The sequence below is a fragment of the Bos taurus genome, chromosome X (genome assembly GCF_002263795.3).
Source record: "Bos taurus isolate L1 Dominette 01449 registration number 42190680 breed Hereford chromosome X, ARS-UCD2.0, whole genome shotgun sequence".
Classification (NCBI taxonomy): Eukaryota; Metazoa; Chordata; class Mammalia; order Artiodactyla; family Bovidae; genus Bos; species Bos taurus.
In genome coordinates, this window is record NC_037357.1 from 56,673,676 (window position 1) to 56,693,455 (window position 19,780).

A 19,780-nucleotide genomic window follows, 5' to 3' on the forward strand; every position below is an offset into this window, starting at 1 on the left:
TCTGACTCTGTGACCCCATGGACTGTAGCCCTCAAGGCTCCTCTATCCATTTTCCAGGTAAGAATACTGGAATGGGTTACCATTTCTTCCTCCAGTGGATCTTACTGACCCAGGGATCAAACCTGCATCTCCTGCATTGCAGGCAGATTCTTTACCTGCTGAACCATCGGGCAAGTCCAACCAATTTGCAAAATTAGGTGAATGAATAAATGCTACAGGGTTTCTAACTTGGAAGACAAAAACATGAAATTCACTCTACTACTAGGGCTTCAAAAAAGTGTGATGTGTCCAAAGTTTGTTCGCATAGAAATTGGATGCTTTCTTGCTTCAACTCCCCCATGCCCTTCCTGTGAACCCTGTCTCCTGAGAAAATCTTAGAACATTAATTTGCTAACTTAATTTGTAAAAGGTTAGTGAATCAATGCCATAAGGCATTTATGGAAATATTTGAAATTAATTAACCTTGTCAACTTTTATCTATATAGGTTTTCTTCCAATTATATCTTTTCCCCTCAAGTATAACTTCTTAATAAGATTAATTTTAAACAATAAAATAGGAATCTGTGTACAAAGAACTTTAAGAATTTAAATATGTGGGTTTATCATTAACACAGTAGCAAATATATCAAGGAAACACGCCCCATGAAAAACATTTCAAAGAAACACACGTCTGCTCTGAGAAAGGTCTGTAACCAATAAGTAAGCCCCAAGAAGCTTGTTTGCTTGGTGATGCCGGCAGATAAGCCTGGCAAACCTCGGTGTGACTGAAGAAGTCAGTTTGAGACTCAGCCTAGCTCAGGCAAGCTACTGGACCTTGACTGCGCTCAGCGAACCTCAGCACAATGGGGTTAACATTTTGGAAGGTGTTTCTGATTCTCAACTGCCTTGCAGGTAAGCGGGGGGTGGATCCCCAGCCCACTAAAGATCTTTGGGAATGGAGTTTCCTTTTAAACTGAAATTGCAATTATTTTTGTACATAGAATATTCCCCTCCTATGCTTAAAAGGAACTATATTAGTGTGCTAAGTAAAACAATTTTCAGAAAACTTGCTTAGCAAATATGTGCTATGCTAATATTTTGGGAACCCAGGCTGTAAATAAAATTGTTTTATGTAGCTTCTGAATTAGAATTCCCCCCACCCCCCAAATTGCAGTATCTTTCTTTTTTTAGCTTGAAGGTTGAACAGATGAATTTACTCAGAAGCTGAAGTTTGTGCCAAGGATACTTTTTTCCCTCTGTTTTACTTGACTGTTTCCTTCAAATTCATTTTGATCAATTTGCTAAACCTGGCTGGGAGCGCCTGTCATGCTTAACTATCTAACATTTCCTAAGAATTGTACTTTTCAAAGCATAAGATGGTATTTAGGAAAATATGTGAGTAATTTATCGTTGTGCACAATCTTGGTGTTTTTAGGGGTTTGGGCAAAACAAAATCATTTTTAGAGTCAAATCCTAATATTGGTAGACCCAGGAGAGATCACTAATTCAGAAAAATCCCTTGGCTAGTTTTTTCAGATACCAGATATATTTTGAATCTCTTCTTATGATAAATTAGGTCCATGGTAGATTCAATAAAATTGTTTATCCAAGAAATGTCTTTGCAACCCCATGGACTATACAGTCCATAATACTGGAGTGGGTAGCCTTTCCCTTCTCCAGGGGATCTTCCCAACCCAGGGATCGAACCCAGGTCTCCCACATTGCAGGCGGATTCTTTACCAGCTGAGCCACAAGGGAAGCCCTAAGTAATATTAGGCAGTTATTAGAATGAGGTTTACTAAGCATATTTAACAACATAAGAAAATGTTCAAGATAAAATACTAAGTGAAAAGCAGGATATACCCACATGCCTAGAATAAATTCTTAGAAGGTTATGTACCAAACTGTTCATGATGATTATCTCTGGCTGATGGGATTATAGATGATTTTAATCTTATTCCCCAGCCTTTTCATACTTTCAATGGTTTCTACAAAGAACACTGTATTACACTATGTTTATCATCAGAAATGTTACTTTTCAAAACTATATGATATTTAGTAATAATTCTCTAAATGTTCATTGCTAAATGTTTAAGCAGACATGTTCTGTGGAGTTACCAGAAGGCAATACTACATTTATCCAGTGATCTAGCCAGGACTTAGAGCTGGAAAAAGCTGCCTTTCTCAATTTCCATCCTGGTGGGAACATATGTTCCTATTTTCCCTTTCCCCCAAGAATATTCATTTTACACCTTAACTTTAGACAGTGAAAGTCTTTGTCCCTTTTAAAGAGATTCCAGTCATTAGCTAATTGGGTCGCCATGGGCCTTCTACAGCAGCCTCTAAAATCACACCTGTAGTCAACACCTACCTCCCTCTCTGAGGCCTAACTCTGGCCTATACTAGATACCATTTTGGAACAGTTACAAAAGTGGCTTCTACTATAACTAATGTAGATACAATTTTTACTGATTATAAATGTAATGTATGGTCTTTGTAGACAGTTGGAAATATGGAAACATATAAATAAGAAAATAAAAGTCACCAGAAATCTTATCAGAGATTCTGGTGAATTTCTTATTTTTTTTCCTCTTGCAAATTGAGTTTATATCTTGTATACAATTTTTTTATTGTTTAAAAACTTACTTAGATGATCTCAGGATCTTACTTGTGACTTGCTGAACAAAGCCCAGAGTTACCAATAAATACTTCAGAGCCTTTGTTTTTAAGTTACTGTCTAACTGATTTTGCTAATGCATAGTGTACATATATAATCTAGCTGGCCCAACAAAATGTGGTAGTGTCAGTCTAGCAGATAGAATGGAAATATGGTACAATATATTGTTGTTTGCAGTGCTTACATATGTATGGAAGTCAGAGAAAGAAAGAATTCAGTAAGCTATGCCTGGTATTAGTAGTGTCCATCAGTTGATCCAGAAATGGCTGTGAGGCAGCTGGTAGCGTTTCCATCAACGTGCAATTTGATGTGTTATCTGGACTTGTTTCCTGGTCAGGAAGAATGTCACATTTTCGGTGTCAAGCATGGTGCTTGGCACATAGTGGGCACATAGGAAATGTTTACTTAAAAGTAATTACCTTCTGAAATCCTGCCATTTGTGACATGGATGGACCTTAAGGACATTATGCTAAGTGAGATAAGTCAGAGAGAGACAAACACTGTATGATCTCACTCATACGTGGAATCTGAAAAAACAGCAACCTGAATTCATGGAAACAGAGAGTATAGTGGTGGTTACCAGGGATGGTGGTTGTGGGATAATGGGGGTGATGTTGATCAAACGGTACAAACTTTCAGTTAGAAGATAAGTAAGAACTAGGGATCTAATGTACAGCATGATGACTATAATTGACAATACTGTATACCTGAAAGTTATTTAGAGAGTAGATCTTAAATATTGTCACCACAAAAAAGAAATGGTAATTATGTGATGTGATGAAAGTGTTAGTTAATGCTTTGGTGGTAATCATTTTGCAATATATGTCAAATCAACACTTTGTACAGCTTAAACTTATACAATGTTATATGTAAATTGTATCTGAGTAAAGGTAGAAAAATAAAAGAGTGAGTTACCTTCTCAAACCCCAAACATTCAGAAATGATTTTCACATGCATATATAAAATGAATTCTTTGGACAACTAAGCAAGACACATTTTATTTTAGTGAAAGCCTTTCTATTGACTTGTAAGGAAGTCAGGTATATTCCACTTCAGGAAAATAATTTTATTGAAAAAAATCTTCAAAAAGTTCAAGCATATCATTTTAGATGCTTGTACTATAGTCACCTGTTTGAAAGATATGTTAATGTTTCCATTTTCACAAGGTATGTGCTATGCATTTTAATGCAGTAATATATTTGAACTTTAGTCAGATCCATAAAGTTAGTGATCACTTGATTATTGCCTAACTCAAAAACGAAGCAATTTTACATGAAGTTGCTTGAACATAGGAGAAGGCAATGGCACCTCACTCAGGTACTCTTTCCTGGAAAATCCCATGGACCGAGGAGCCTGGTGGGCTGCAGTCCATGGGGTCACTAAGAGTCTGACAGGACTGAGCGACTTCACTTTCACTTATCACTTTCATGCATTGGAGAAGGAAATGGCAACCCACTCCAGTGTTCTTGCCTGGAGAATCCCAGGGACGGCGGAGCCTGGTGGGCTGCCGTCTATGGGGTTGCACAGAGTCAGACACGACTGAAGCGACTTAGCAGCAGCAGCTTGAAATTAAATCACTTAAATTGCAACAGGTCAAATATGTCTTTTTGGTATGTTAGAATAATAATCCCCCTAAGCAAAGAGCCTGTCACATTGTAGGCATTAAATAGATGAATGAACAATCATTACCAAAACATGAGGCATTTAAAATCTGTTTAGAGTGTTGATTAACTCAAGTGTATACACCTTGGATTATTTTACTTTAATAGTATGCACTGATTTTTAAAAGCAGTCATACATATTTCAACCATGTATGTGTTCTTTGGGTGCGGGGGTGTTTTTTTAATTCAGCCAGGTCAGTGAGTGAAATTGCAGTCCTCAGTTTTGTTTAAATCAGGTGCTAGTCTTTATTTTGCTGTATAGTCAGAGTCTTGTCAATGTATAGGTGTTTTTTTTTCCTTCTTCAATTTTTAAATAATTTCTCAATTTAGACTAAATGAATCCAAAGAAAGGGAACATTTTTTTTCCCCTGACACACACACAATCACTTTCAGTTTAAGACTAAATTTTACTTTTCACTATCCACATGTGGCTATTCACATATAACTTAATTCAAATTAAATAAACTAAGAAATTCAGTTCTTCAGTTGCACTAGCAACATTTCAGGTGCTCCATAACTGCATGTGGGTAATGGGCTTCCCCAGGGGGTGGCTCAGACAGTAAAGAATTCGCTTGCAATTCAGGAGACTTGGGTCCGATCCCTGGGTTGGAAAGATCCCCTGAAGAAGGAAATGGTAACCCACTCCAGTATTCTTGCCTGGGAAATCCCATGGACAAAGGAGACTGGTGGACTAACACTTTCATGCCCTCAGCAGTGAAAGCGTGAAGTCCTAACTGCTGGGGTCACAAAGAGTTGAACACAACAACTGACATTTTTACTTTTTCACTTTGAATGGCTACTTTTATCATGGAAAGTTCTATTGGACAGTGCTAGACTAGGCAGTGATCTCAGAGGCTTAAGTAATGTTCACTAATGAATGATGTGACATTTTTAAAAACTTCATCTGGAAATATATAACTCTTAGCTCTGAAGTGCATTGTCATTATATTAGAGATGGACAGTTCTGAAAACTGTCTTTTCTTCATAATTTAAGGATTGATTATGGTGCTGAGTATTGGGAATCAGGGCAATAAAAATGGTCTGGGAATATTGCCTTGCCAATTGTTACCTATTTATAGAACAACATGTTGTATCCTTAAAAATATTTTGTCTCACAATAGATTTGGAGGTTACTGTACTTATTCTGAGGTGATATTGTTGAGCTTTTATACATGTCATGTACATATTTATATGTGCTAAATTGCGTCAGTTGTGTCTGACTCTGTGCACCCCTATGGACGCCCAGGCTTCTCTGTCTGCCAGGCTTCTCCAGGCAAGAGTACTGGAGTGCATTGCTGTGCCCTCCTCCAGGGGATCTTCCAGACCCAGGGATAGAACCCATGACTCTTACGTCTCCTGCATTGGCAGGCTAGTTCTTTACCACTAGCACCATATTTATATGGCTTCTATTAAAAATACGTTGAAAATATTTAAATCAGATTGTTACCAACTCCTTGATTTTCATTTGCCTCCATTCTGGTCTGTGCTATATAAATGGTTCATGGTGCATTGACATGGCACACAGAGATTGTGTCTGTCTTGTTCATTATTATTTCCCCAGTGTTAGCACTGTTCATGGCATAAAATAGGTGCTCAGCAGATATTAGTTGATAGGCATCACGACTTTTTCCGTGGCTTGCTTTGTGTGAGAATTGTGTTTACTCTGCCTTTAGGCACTTTTGTTGAGAGCAGCTCTTAGAGGCTTTTCTGTTTTGTTGTGTGTGTGTGTGTGTGTGTGTGTGTGTGTGTGTTTTACTTTACCTATCAAAAGTTATTACCATTACCCAGTCCCATAATGGGCTTCCCTTGTGGCTCAGCTGGTAAGGAATCGACCTGCAATGTGGGAGACCTGGGTTTGACCCCTGGTTTGGGAAGATCCCCTGGAGAAGGGAAAGGCTTCCCACTCCAGTATTCTGGCCTGGGGAATTCTATGGACTGTATAGTACATGGGGTTGCAAAGAGTCGGACATGACTGAGTGACTTTCACTTCACTTTATTTCAATTCCATAGAAGATTTTGGGATGTAAACTAGAGGACAAAAATGACCGCCAAATAATATCTTCAAAATCCCTTTTTTAGAGGAAAGTTTATGGTAACTTTAATGGTCACCAAATCCTCATTCTATCCCTTTAATTTTGGGTGCTTTAAATACATTTGGAAGTCACTATTTGCACATAACCAGGGACGGAGAAGGCAATGGCACCCCACTCCAGTACTTTGGCCTAGAAAATCCCATGGATGGAGGAGCCTAGTAGGCTGTAGTCCATGGGGTTGCGAAGAGTCGGATACAACAGAGCAACTTCACTTTCACTTTTCACTTTCATGCATTGGAGAAGGAAATGGCAACCCACTCCAGTGTTCTTGCCTAGAGAATCCCAGGGACAGGGGAGCCTGGTGGGCTGCCGTCTATGGGGTTGCACAGAGTTGGACACGACTGTAGTGACTTAGCAGCAGCAGCAGCAGGGATGGATGTGCCTAACTTCCAGGAGAAAAGAAATGGGCTTTTGAGGGCAGGAGAGTCACTTAGCGATCTCCAGTGAATTTTCCATCAAAAAGAGTAGCTGCTTTCTGCACTGCAACTTTGTTTTGGGAGGAGATGTTATAGGAACCAGGAATGCATAGGAAGGAGAACATTGGGAGAAGGAAAACTGCGTGGAGTCATAAGATGCTGCGTGAGTGCTTACCCTAAAATACTTCTCTCAATTCATCAAGACATTGATGTAAACAGCCAACTCTGGGAGAGAAGCAACTGGATCAGATGACCTGGCTGTGACAGAGAACACGGCTATTGAGTCCAGGAAACTAGGGGTAATCAGTACAATAGTTTGCTTTTCTTTAAAATTTTCAAAATGTTTGTTAAATCCCTGAGTTCCTTTTGCCTGACCACTGTCACTAAGAAAAAAAAAAAAAAAAACTAAAGTCATCTTTGGGAAGGGGGCCAGGAATTTGTCCTTCTGTACTATTTCCTCTGATCTTCCTGTCATCTTTATATCTTCATCCTGTCCCAACCCTGAGGGTAGCTAGTGTTCTCATTCTAGCCCCCCTGCAGCATAGAGAGCATCTTTTAAACTTGACCATTTTTTAACAACTGCCTGACAGTCATGTTCCACCCTGGAGAGCTTCTATATTCTATGCTCTGACTTTGCAATGGATAATAACCAGTTATTCAAATGAGCTAATGCCTCTATAAAGTGAAAGTGAAGTCACTCAGTCATGTCCAACTCTTGGCCACCCCATGGACTGTAGCCTACCATGCTCATCTGTCCATGGGATTTTCCAGGCAAGAGTACTGGAGTGGGTTGCCATGTCCTTCTCCAGAAAATCTTCCCAACCCAGGAATCAAACCCGGGTCCCCTGCGTTGTAGGCAGACACTTTACCGTTTGATCCACCAGGGAAGATACTATGCCTCTATAGTGTTATCCAAAGTAACATCGCCTGTAACATCCCTTGGGAAAATGCTGGGATAGTACTAAGGATTTCAAGTACACTGGTAGGCTGAATTTTGGAGTAGGAGGCTCTTCGGTGTTCCTCCAAATCATATGGGCAGCAGATTATTTTGTAAGGTCAACAGTTCTCAAACATCGTGGTCTCAGGCCCTTTTTACAGTCTTAAATCTTGAAGGAGATTTCTGGTTTGGACAAAATGACACAGATATGTTTCTCCTTGCTTCTCCCTGCTAAGCACAAGTATAAACCCTCCCTGGAAATAATGCAAGAGACGACCAAAGGAGAACTCAGAAAGATATTAAGAAGAAAGCAGGGCTTTCCCTGGTGGCTTGGTGATGAAGAATCTGCCTGCCAATGCAGGAGACGTGGGTTTGACCCCTGATCTGGGAAGATCCTGCATGCCGCTGAGCAACTAAGCCCGTGTGCCACAACTGTTGAGCCTGTGCTCTAGAGCCCTTGCCCCACAAGAGAAGCCACCGCAGTGAAGAAGCCTGCGCACTGCAGCTACAGAGTAGCCCCCTCTCTCACAAGCTAGAGAAAAACCTGCACAGCAACGAAGACCCAGCACAGCCAAAAATGAATGAATGAAAATTATTTAAAAAGAAGAAAGAAAACTTGCTTGGGACCCTGGAAACAACAGAGAGGCAGGGTGTCTTATGTCTCTTTACCCAAAGGAGGACGGGAACCCAGAATGAATGGGAGTCCCTTTGACATCAGATGAGCTAAACACACTGGCAGGGGGGAATCATCAGGAGTCCCGCCAACAATAGTAGACAAAAGAAGCAATCTCCTTCCTCACTGGGCCTGAGATTCACTACTTTCACCTAGCGATACTGAGGTGGGAGGGTGGAACAGAAAAGAGGGATGAAGTCACAGCAAGTACCTGGTTCTAGAAGGCTCTTGTCTCTCCTCCCCCAAACAGAGACACCAGAGTAGCTGGGGGTTCCAGTAGGAGTATCTTGCCATACCTATCCCCAGCCAAGAGACACCCAGCAGCCTGACCTGGGGAAATGTTTCCACCCACTCAGGCAACAGGGTCAGCGATGTACAGAAGCCCTGCTGACTCCAGATAACCAAACAGACCAAAACAATACCACAAAGACCGAAAATTAAACTAGCATTAGAAATACAGCCCACAAAGTAGGCTGAGACCTATGCACAGAACATAAATAAAATGGACTATCTGCTAAAATGAAAGATTTAAAATAGGAGTTTCCTAACATAATAGACAAAATGTCTATAGGTTTTGACAAATGTATAATCACATATGTCTACCATTATATTATTGTACAGAGTATTTTCACTGTCCTAAAAATCCCTTTTGCTCTACCTATTGATGCCTTCCTCTATACCAGCACCTTTCAACCATTGATCTGTTTACTGTCTCCATAATTTTGCCTTTTCCAGAATGTCACTTAAGTTGGAATCACACAGTGTGTAGCCTTTTCAGATTGACTTCTTTAACTTAGGAATATGCATTTAAGATTTCTCCGTGTCTTTTCACAGCTTGATAACTCATTGATTTTCAGCGCTGAGTAACATTGCATTGTCTGGATATACCACAGTTTTTTAATCCATTCCCCTACTGAAGGACGTCTTGGCTGCTTCCAGGTTGTAGCAGTTATAAATAAATCTTCTGTAAACATCCCTGTGTGTATTTTTGTGTGTGGACATATGTTTTCAGCTTCTTTGGTTAAATATCAAGGAACACAATTGGTGGATAGTGTGGTCAGAGTATGTTTAGTTTTGTAAGAAACCACCAAACTGTCTCAAAGTGGATGTACCATTTTGCCTTTCCACCAGCAACAAATGAGAGTTTCTGTTGCTCCACAGCCTCATCAGCATTGTGTGTTGTGAATTTTTTTAATTAAAAAAAATTTTTTTTTGGCTGTGCCATGTGGCATGTGGGATCTTAGTTCCCTGACCAAGGCTCCAACCTGCACCCCATGCATTAGACGCCTGGAGTCTTAACCACTGGACCGCCAGGGAAGTACCGCCTGTAGTGTTGTTTTAATTAGCATTTCCCTGATGACATACAATGGGGATCATCTTTTCATATGCTCATTTGCCATCTATATATTACCTTTGGTGAGATGTCTCTTGATGGTACTTAGTCCATTTTTAAAATCCAGTTGTCTGCTTATTACTGAGTTTTAAGAGTTCTCTTGACAGTGTCTTTCACAGATTAGTTTCAGTTTTAATGAAGTTCAGCTTGTCAACTTTTTCTTTCATGGATCATGCCTTTGGTATTGTATCTAAAGTCATCATCAAACCCAAGGTCATCTAGATTTTCTCCAATGCTGTCTATAGTGAGGAGTTTTTTAGTTTTGCTTTTTACATTTAGATCTGTGATCCATTTTGAGATAATTTTGTGAAATGTGTAAGATCTATGTATAGATTATTATTATTTTGCCCATGGACATCCACTGTTCCAGCACCATTTGTTGAGATTTTTCTTTCCTCCATTGTGTTGCCTTTGCTCCTTTGTTAAAGATCAGTTGACTACATTTATGTGAGTCTGTTTCTAGCCTCTCTATTCTGGTCCATTGATCTATTTGTCTATTCCTTCATCAGTACTACATGGTCTTGATTACTGTAGCTTTATAGGAAGTCTTAAAGTTGATAATATCAGTCCTCCAACTTTGTTCTTCTCCTTTAGTATTTTGTGTTGATTATTCTGGGTCTTTTGTCTCTCCATATAAACTTTGGAGTAACTTAGTTGATATCCACATGATAACTTGTTGGGATTTTGATTGGGATTACACTGAGTCTATAGATCAAGTTGGAGAAGGCAATGGCATGCCACTCCAGTACTCTTGCCTGGAAAATCCCATGGGTGGAGGAGCCTGGTAGGCTGCAGTCCATGGGGTCGCTAGGAGTCGGACATGACTGAGCGAATTCACTTTCATTTTTCACTTTCATGCATTGGAGAAGGAAATGGCAACCCACTCCAGTGTTCTTGCCTGGAGAATCCCAGGGACGGGGGAGCCTGGTGGGCTGCCATCTCTGGGGTCGCATAGAGTCGGACACGACTGAAGCGACTTGGCAGCAGCATAGATCAAGTTGGGAAGAAGTGACATCTTGACAATATTGTCTTCCTATCCTTAGACCTGAAATGTCTCTCCATTTATTAATTTTCTTTCATTTCTTACATCAGAGTTTTTTAGTTTTCTTCATATATATCTTGTACATATTTTGTTAGACTTAAGTATTTTATTTAAATTTTGTGTATTTTATATAAATGGTTGTGTGTTCTTTTAATTTTATTGGAGCATAGTTGATTTACAATGTTGTGTTAGTTTCAGGTGTATGGCAAAGTGATTCAGTTACAAATACCCATATATTCATTCTTTTTCAGATTATTTTCTCGTATAGATTATCCAAGAATATTGAATAGAGTTCCCTGTGCTATAGAGAATGCCCTTTTTGGTTATCTCTCTTATGTACAGTAGTGTGTGTATGTTCATTCCAAGCTCCTAATTTATCCCATTGTGTTTTTAATTTCAAATTCTACTTGTTCATTGCTAGTATACAGGAAAGCAATAAAGTTTTGTACATTAACCTTGTATCTTGAAACTTTCTTATAATCACTTACTAGTTTCAGGAGTTTTTTTGCTGATTCTTTTGGATTTTCTGCATAAGCAGCATGTCATCTGTCATTTCTCACAATCCATATACCTTTTATTTCCTTTTTGTGTCTTATTTCATCAGCTAGGACTTCTAGTATAAGACTCGTAAGGAGTGATGAGAAGGGATATCCTTGCCTTGTTCCTGATCTTAGTAGGAAAGCTTCTTGTTTTTCACCATTATGTATGATATTAACTGTAGGAATTTTGTAGTGTTCTACATCAAATTGAGTAAGTCCTCTATTCTTAGTTTATTGAGAGTCTTTATCATGAATATATGTTAGACTTTGTCAAATGCTTTCTCTGCATATATTGATATGATCATGTGATTTTTTTTTCTTTAGCCTATTTCTGTGGTAATGAATTGATTTTCAAGTGTTGAACCAGGCTTGCATGCTTGGTATAAATCGTACTTGGTCTTGGTGTAGAAATTGTTTTTACTCATTGTTGAATTTGATTTGCTAATATTTTGTTGAGGATTTTTGCATCTGTATTCATAAGACATATTGGTCTATAGTTTTCTTGTAATATCTTTTTCTGGTTTTAGTATTAGGGCGATGTTGGATCTTAGGATGAGTTAGGAAGCATTCCCTTTGTTCTGTTTTCTAAAGGAGATTGTAGACAGTTGATACAGTTTCTTCCTTAAATAATTTGGTAGAATTCACCAGTGAACCCATCTGAACCTGGTGCTTTCTATTTTGGAAAGTTTTTAATTATTGATTCAATTTCTTTCATAGATACAGAATAGACATAGGCCTGTTCCAATTGTCTACTTTTTGTGTGAGTTTTGGCAGATTGTGTCTTTCAAGAAATTGAGCCATCTCATCTAGGTTGTCAAATTTGTGGGCATAGGTTTGTTCCTGGTATTCTTTTATTAATCCTTTTAATGTCCATGGTTTCTGCAGTGATGGCCCCTCTTTTATTAGTAATTATATACTTTGTATTTTTTTCTTAGTTAGCCTAACTAGAGCCTTATCAATTTTCTTTATCTTTTCAGATAACCAGTTTTGGTTTCATTGGTTTTGTCCATTTATTTCCTGTTTTCAGTTTCATTGATTTCTACTTTAATTTTCATTATTTCTTTTCTTCTGCTTACTTTGAATTTAATATATTCCTAAATTTTTTTTAATTTTATGGAAATATAGTTGATTTACAATGTATTCCTTTCTGTTGTACAGCAAAGTTATTCAGTTATACATATATATGCTTTTTCATATTCTTTTCCATTATGGTTTATCACTGGATACTGAATATAGCTCCCTGTGCTATACAGTAAGACCTTATTGTTTATTACTCTTCCTTTTCTAGTTTCCTAAGGAACAAGCTCAGATGATTGATTTTAGAGCTTTCACATTCAGTGTTGTAAATCTTCCTCTAAGCACTGTTTTGGCGGCATATCATAAATTTTGATAAGTTGTATTTTCATTTTCATCTAGTTAAAAAATATTTAAAAATTTCTCCTGAGATTTCTTCTTTGACCCATATGTTATTTAGAAGCATGCTGTTTAATCTCCTAGTATTTTGGGACTTTCAAGTAATCTATTCTGTTATTGATTTCTGCTTTATTTTCATTGTGATCTGAGAGCAGATAGTGTTTGATTTCTGTTCTTTTAAAATTGTTAAGGTCTGCTTTATGGCCCACAATGTGGTCTGTCTTGGTAAGTTTTCATAGTGTTTTTTAAAATTAATTAATTAATTTTAATTGGAGGCTAATTACTTTACAATATTGTGGTGGTTTTTGCCATACATCTACATGAATCAGCCATGGATGTACATGTGTTCCCACCATCCTGAACCCCCCTTCCTCCTCCCTGCCCACCCCATCCCTCCAGATTGTCCCAGAGCACCAGCTTTGGGTACCCTGCTTCATGCATAAAATTTGAATTGGTCATCTATTTTACATATGGTAATATACATGTTTTGTTTCAATGCTATTCTCAAAGTACATCTCTTTGTGCAGGTGGGCTTCCCAGGTGGTGCTCGTGGTAGAGAACCCACCTGCCAGTACAGGAGACATAAGAGATGTAGGTTTGATCCCTGGGTAGAGAAGATCCCCTGGAGGATAGCATGGCAACACACTCCAGTATTCTTGCCTGGAGAATCCTATGGACAGAGGACTGTATAGAGCTTCTCCATCTTTGGCTGCAAAGAATATAATCAATCTGATTTCGGTGTTGACCATCTGGTGATGTCCATGTGTAGAGTCTTCTCTTGTGTTGTTGGAAGAAGGTGTTTGCTATGACCAGTGCATTCTCTTGGCAAAACTCTATTAGCCTTTGCCCTGCTTCATTTCATACTCCAAGGCCAAATTTGCCTGTTACTCCAGGTGTTTCTTGACTTCCTACTTTTGCATTCCAGTCCCCTATAATGAAAAGGACATCTTTTTGGGGTATTAGTTCTAAAAGGTCTTGTAGGTCTTCATAGAACCGTTCAGCTTCTTCAGCGTTACTGGTCGGGGCATAGACTTGGATTACTGTGATATTGAATGGTTTGCCTTGGAAACGAACAGAAATCATTCTGTCATTTTTGACATTGCATCTAACTACTGCATTTCAGACTCTTTTGTTGATCATGATGGCTACTCCATTTCTTCTAAGGGATTCCTGCCCACAGTAGTAGATATAATGGTCATCTGACTTAAATTCACCCATTGCAGTCCATTTTAGTTCGCTGATTCCTAGAATGTCAACGTTCACTCTTGCCATCTCCTGTTTGACGGTTTCCAATTTGCCTTGATTCATGGACCTGACATTCCAGGTTCCTATGCAATATTTCTCTTTACAGCATCGGACCTTGCATCTATCACCAGTCACATCCACAACTGGGTATTGTTTTTGCTTTGGCTCCATCCCTTCATTGTTTCTGGAGTTATTTCTCCACTGATCTCCAGTAGCATATTGGGCACCTACCGACCTGGGGAATTCCTCTTCCAGGATCCTATCATTTTGCCTTTACATACTGTTCATGGGGTTCTCAAGGCAAAAATACTGAAGTGGTTTGCCATTCCCTTCTCCAGTGGACCACATTCTGTCAGACCTCTCCACCATGACCCACACATCTTGGGTGGCCCCACATGGCATGGCTTAGCTTCATTGAGTTAGACAAGGCTGTGGTCCATGTCATCAGATTGGCTAGTTTTCTGTGATTATGGTTTCAGTGTGTCTGCTCTCTGATGCTCTCTCGCAACACCTACTGTCTTAATTGGGTTTCTCTTACCTTGGATGTGGGGTATCTCTTCACGGCTGCTCCAGCAAAGCACAGCCGCTGCTCCTTACCTTGACGAGGGTTATTTCCTCACGGCTGCCCCTCCTGACCTTGAACCTGGAGTAGCTTCTGTTGGCCCTCCTGCACCCATGCAGCCATTGCTCCTTGGATGCGGGGCAGCTCCTCTCAGCTGCCACCCCTGATCTCGCCCCTGACCCGTAGCTCCTCTAGGCCACTCCTGTGTCATCGCAGCCTGGCACTCTTGGCTGCGATGGACCACGCAGAAGCATGGCTGAGAGGAGCTACTCCTCGCCTCGCACCTATAACCCCCTATAGTTATAGGAAAACTATAGAGAAAATTAAATGAAATAAAGTCTGTTTTTTTTTAAAAAGTTGATAAACTTCTAACAAGATTGGTAAAAATAAAAAGAGATAAGACACAAATTGTCAATATCAGAAATGAAATATGGGGTATCACTATATATCCTGCAGTCATTAAAAATACAATAAGGGAATACTATAAGGAACTTTATTCACTTATTTGATGACTTAGAAGAAATGGATCAATTCCTCAAAAACAACAAAGTACTAAAACTCACTCAATATAAGATGTATTGTCTGACTATCTCTATAATCATTAAGGAAATTGAATTCATAATTTAAAAACCTCCTGGAAAAGAAATCTCCAGGCCTAGATACTTTCACTGTACAATTCTACCAAATGTTTAAAAAATAATTAACAATTTTATACAATTTTTTTCCAAAAAATAGAAGAAGAGGAGGGAACATCTCAAACTTGTTTTTGAGACTAGTATTAACTGGATACAAAAACCAGACAAAGACATACAAAAATATTATGAACATAATTTTGATCTTGTGCCTACGTTAAGTTCCTCAGTTGTGTCTGACTTTGCGACCCCGTGGACTGCCAGACTGTTCTGTCCATGGAATTTTCCAGGAAAGAACACTGGAGTGGGTTGTCATTTCCTCCTCCAGGGGACCTTCCCAACCCAGGGGTCAAACCTGCATCTCCTGCATTGGCAAGTGGATTCTTTACCACTGTGGATCTTGTAGCCTCCCTAAAATGGTCTTGGGGCTAGGATAACCAACTCATTTAGTTTTCTTGGGACTTTCCTGGTTTAAGCACTAAAAAGTCCTAGCAAAACGAGCATTGCTTGCTCAAGACTTACCTGGTTTTAAAACTGAATGTGCCACATCCAAGGAACTTCATCAGCCCTGGGCCAACAGCATTGGTTGTTCTCAATATTCATGGACTTTTTGGGTCTCTGGACAACACTTTAAGAACTTCCATGTCAGGCCATACTCACACAGAAGAAATTCTCAGTTCAGTATTGTTAACTCACCACTGCATAGGAGTTGAAGATCTTCACACTGTAATTAGTTAGAAATTCTCCTACCCCATGCCAGTTGCTTGCTTGACTTTCAGACATGGTTCATTCTACATTCTCCTCAAGATGTCATTGAAAGTGCTTTGTAGTGAAAAAATATCACTAGAATGTGAAGGTGTACCATTGTTTTTTGATGATTATCTTTTCAGGTCAAGTTAATGGAGTGCAAGTGACCATCCCAGACAGTTTTGTGAATGTGACTGTTGGATCTGATGTCACTCTCATCTGCACCTACGCCACCACTGTGGCCTCACTGAACAAACTCTCCATTCAGTGGACATTCTTCCATAAGGAGGCGTCACAACCAGTTTCTGTAAGAACTTTTTCCCCATGAACTATTCCCCTTCAGTAGTTCTGACATAAACGGTTGGGGTCAGTGTGTGAAGAAGGAATGGTAAGCCAGTGGCAACAGGAGCAGAGCCTCAAATACTAGAAGTTTGGAGATAGCTGTTTAGGGAAGATCGTCATCTAAGTGACAGCCTTTGTCCTCTCCTCATATTTAGTTATGGCCTGTGACCTCCACTCTGTGTAGGTCAGCATCAAGTATATCATGTATTCTAGAGTAGGCAGGAAGGGTCTTTCTTAGGTGAAATGAGCAGTAGTTCTCAAAGGGCTTCTCCCCCCTCCATATCTCTCCCTGTTATTTTCAGAAAACCCTGGTTCAAATATGTGTCCTAGTTGATCTGCAGATCTCTGTGAAACTTAATATCTGGATGCTGCTTGTTGAGTGAGCTAGCTCATTGTGCCAGACTGAGTCCTAATAGAATGAGACTCTCTACATGGGTCAGTAAGGGCAAAGTAGTAATGAACCCTGGGGAATCAGAGGCAGCTGGAGGCTAGAGGATAAGGGACTGGAAGGGAGGCTAGGGTCTGGGTAAGAGGTAACTGGGGGAGGGTGGATGAAAGTCAGAGGAGGATGATTCTACTTGCAAGTTGCCTATTCCTAGATTTTTTTTTTTTTTTCATCTGGCCTTAAGGGTAATTCCTTCTTTAAATCAGTCTAAAGACTAAAATGAATATACTCAAAAGTGTGTGGTTTATGTGTGTGTGTTGGGGGAGGGGGCATATGTGTGCACATTGATGCATGTGAGTGTGCAAGCATACATGCTAATACATATCCCTTGAGGGGGAAAAATCTGTAGCTTTCATCACATTTTCAAAAGGATGTATGATCCAAAACAAGGAGTTCAGAGAAGAGACAAATCAGTGTGGTTTGGATATAGTTGAGTTGGGCCTTGAAGGAAAGCAAAGGTGGTGATGATAGAAGATAGGGAGAGAAGGAAGTTGAGAGGGCTGGAGGAAGCCCAAGGGTGGAGGTGGAGAAGAAGGAGCGCCAGTGTCACTTCAGCCATCACTGAGCTTTTGGAGGTGCTGACTCCTCTTTGTACCAAAGGTCCTGAACATTTGTTCAGCAGGAAACATCGTTCAAGAGGAGACTCTATCAGTGCCACCCTCTAGTCAAAGTTCAACAGTTTTGTTCAGTACTGGTTACCTTAGACGGGCTTCTCTGGTGGCTCAGATGGTAAACAGCCTGCCTGCGATACAGGAGACCTGGGTTTGATCCCTGGGTCGAGAAGATCCCCTGGAGAAGGGAATGGCAACACACTACAGTATTCTTGCCTGGAGAATTCTGTGGACAGAGGAGCCTTATGGGCTACAGTCCATGGGGTCACACAAGTATTTGAATCACTCTGTGCCTCTCTTCAAACTACGGTAGAACAGTAATATTCTTCTACATGGGCAGTATACCTTGTAGCATTCAGTCCTCAGATCCACCCACTTCTGCTCAAACACAGCACAGCCCATGCTTTAATACTGAGAAAAAGGCAGTCAGTCAGTGTCTAAAACTGGTGCATGCAAGAGATGCTTGGGGAAGATGTAGTTGGACCTCTCAGGCAGTAACACCTGTACCACTGGACCCGCTCATTGTTTGGAGTCTCTAGGCTAGTGGCACCAGATTTTCAAAGTGGGATAGGAGGGTCAGAGTTTGGTAAAAATTGAGATCAGCACAAGCCCCTGGCAGAGGTGAGACAATCTTTTTTTTTGGCTGTGATGAGTCTTCATTGCTGTATGGGCCTTTTCCCTAGTTGCAATGAGCAGGGGCTACTCTTCGTTGCAGTATGCAGGCTTCTTGCAGTGGCTTCTCTTGTTGCGGAGCATGGGCTCTAGGGTGTGAGGGCTTCAGTAGCTGCAGCGCGTGGGCTCCATAGTCGCAGCTCCTGGGCTCTAGAGTACAGGCTCAATAACTGTGGTGCACAGGCATAGTTGCTCCACAGCATGTGGGATCTTCCCAGATCAGGGATCCATCCCATGTCTCTTGCATTGGGAGGCAGATTCTTTACCACTGAGCCACCAGGGAAGCCTTGAGACAGTCTTGAGTTTGCTTTCTCATGCCTATGTCTGGAATTCCTTTCATCTTCCTCTAAAAGTTTCAGGCTCTATTGCTGCCTTGAGCAGGGCAATGGTCAACTCTTGCAATAAGCTCATCTTCTGCTCCCCCAAGATCATTGTATTAAAGGAGCAGTTGACTCCAAGACCTAGTACTTCTCAGTACCCAAGAGAGAATATTATCTCCTAGGGACTACCCCCTCCATGGGGTTCCTTTGTGAATAGAGGCTATGGAAGTATTCCATAAGTCTTCTGACCAGGTGCCAGGATATTCATTTGTTGTTTGTTGTTGTTCAGTCACTAAGTTGTGTCCAACTCTTTGCGACCCCATGGACTGCAGCATGCCAGGCTTCCCTGTCTTTCACTATCTCCCAGAGTTTGCTCAAACTCATGTCCATTGAGTCGGTGATACCATCCAACCATCTTGTCCTCTGCCGCCCCCTTCTCCTCCTGCCCTCAGTCTTTCCCAGCATCAGTGTCTTTTCCAATGAGTTGACTTTTCGCATCAGGTGGCCAAAGGATATTCATTAGCATGGTCTTTCTTTTAGAGAAGCCCTCCTTTCAGAAGACATGGACAGATTCAGATAGTCAGTTCCTCAGCAAGAGTCACAGCTGAAGACTCTAGACCCCAGAACAGGCAGGCTAGCTTGGAAGCTTTGGTTCCCTTATTATGAATGGCTGCCTCTTCATTCAGCTAGTCACTGGAAAAATTATTAATACAGGGACCTCACCTGCCCATGAAGGACAGGCATGGAACCTACTTAGCATGAGTCTCTCAAACAACACACACTCATCTAGGATAGCCACAGTGGAAGAAACCCTGTGCCATCTTCATTTCTCTAACACCCATATAATGTGAACAACTTCTTTCTAGAACCTAGTATCATTGTACTCCATGGCTGCTTGGATTCTTCTAGCTTGGCCTCTACAGATAGTATTATATCCAATGCTTTTCAATTATTGGTGAAGTGAGGGTGCTTAATCTCCTTAGGAGCACATTTGAAAATGAGCAAACTGTTGGTCTAATTGTTATAAATGGGAATCACAACTGATGCTTAGTAGATGGTGTCTAGAGAGACCCACACAGGAAAGAATTGTCTGCCCCAAATGCCAGTGTGGCTCCCATTGAGAAATATTCCAGCTTCTTCCCTTCCCAGCACCCCTCCCAATCAAATTTTTTCTTTTCAGTGTCCCATTTACTCAGATGTCTATTAATACTAAATCTGATAAATTAATGTAATGCTAAGGTGTTAAGGACTGGTGATCATTTACTTTGTTCTCTCTCACAAAAAACCATTTAAGCAGAAACCTTCCGTGACTTACAGAAACAGTTCAATTGGTGGGTGTCTCAGGCACATGGCAGGCTGGGAAGGGAGTGGTTTGGAACAG

General features: G+C 40.4%; 1 protein-coding gene across 1 annotated transcript in view; it reads left to right on the forward strand.

The window, feature by feature from the left end:
• Nucleotides 1-775: 775 nt before the first annotated feature.
• The window catches only part of VSIG1 (V-set and immunoglobulin domain containing 1), a 33,292-nt gene continuing 14,287 nt past the window's right edge, over nt 776-19,780 (forward strand). Inside the window, 2 exon segments of the mRNA NM_001045930.2 lie at nt 776-891; nt 16,153-16,316. Of these exon segments, the coding sequence (NP_001039395.1) occupies nt 843-891; nt 16,153-16,316 (213 nt within the window). The 5' untranslated portion in view covers nt 776-842.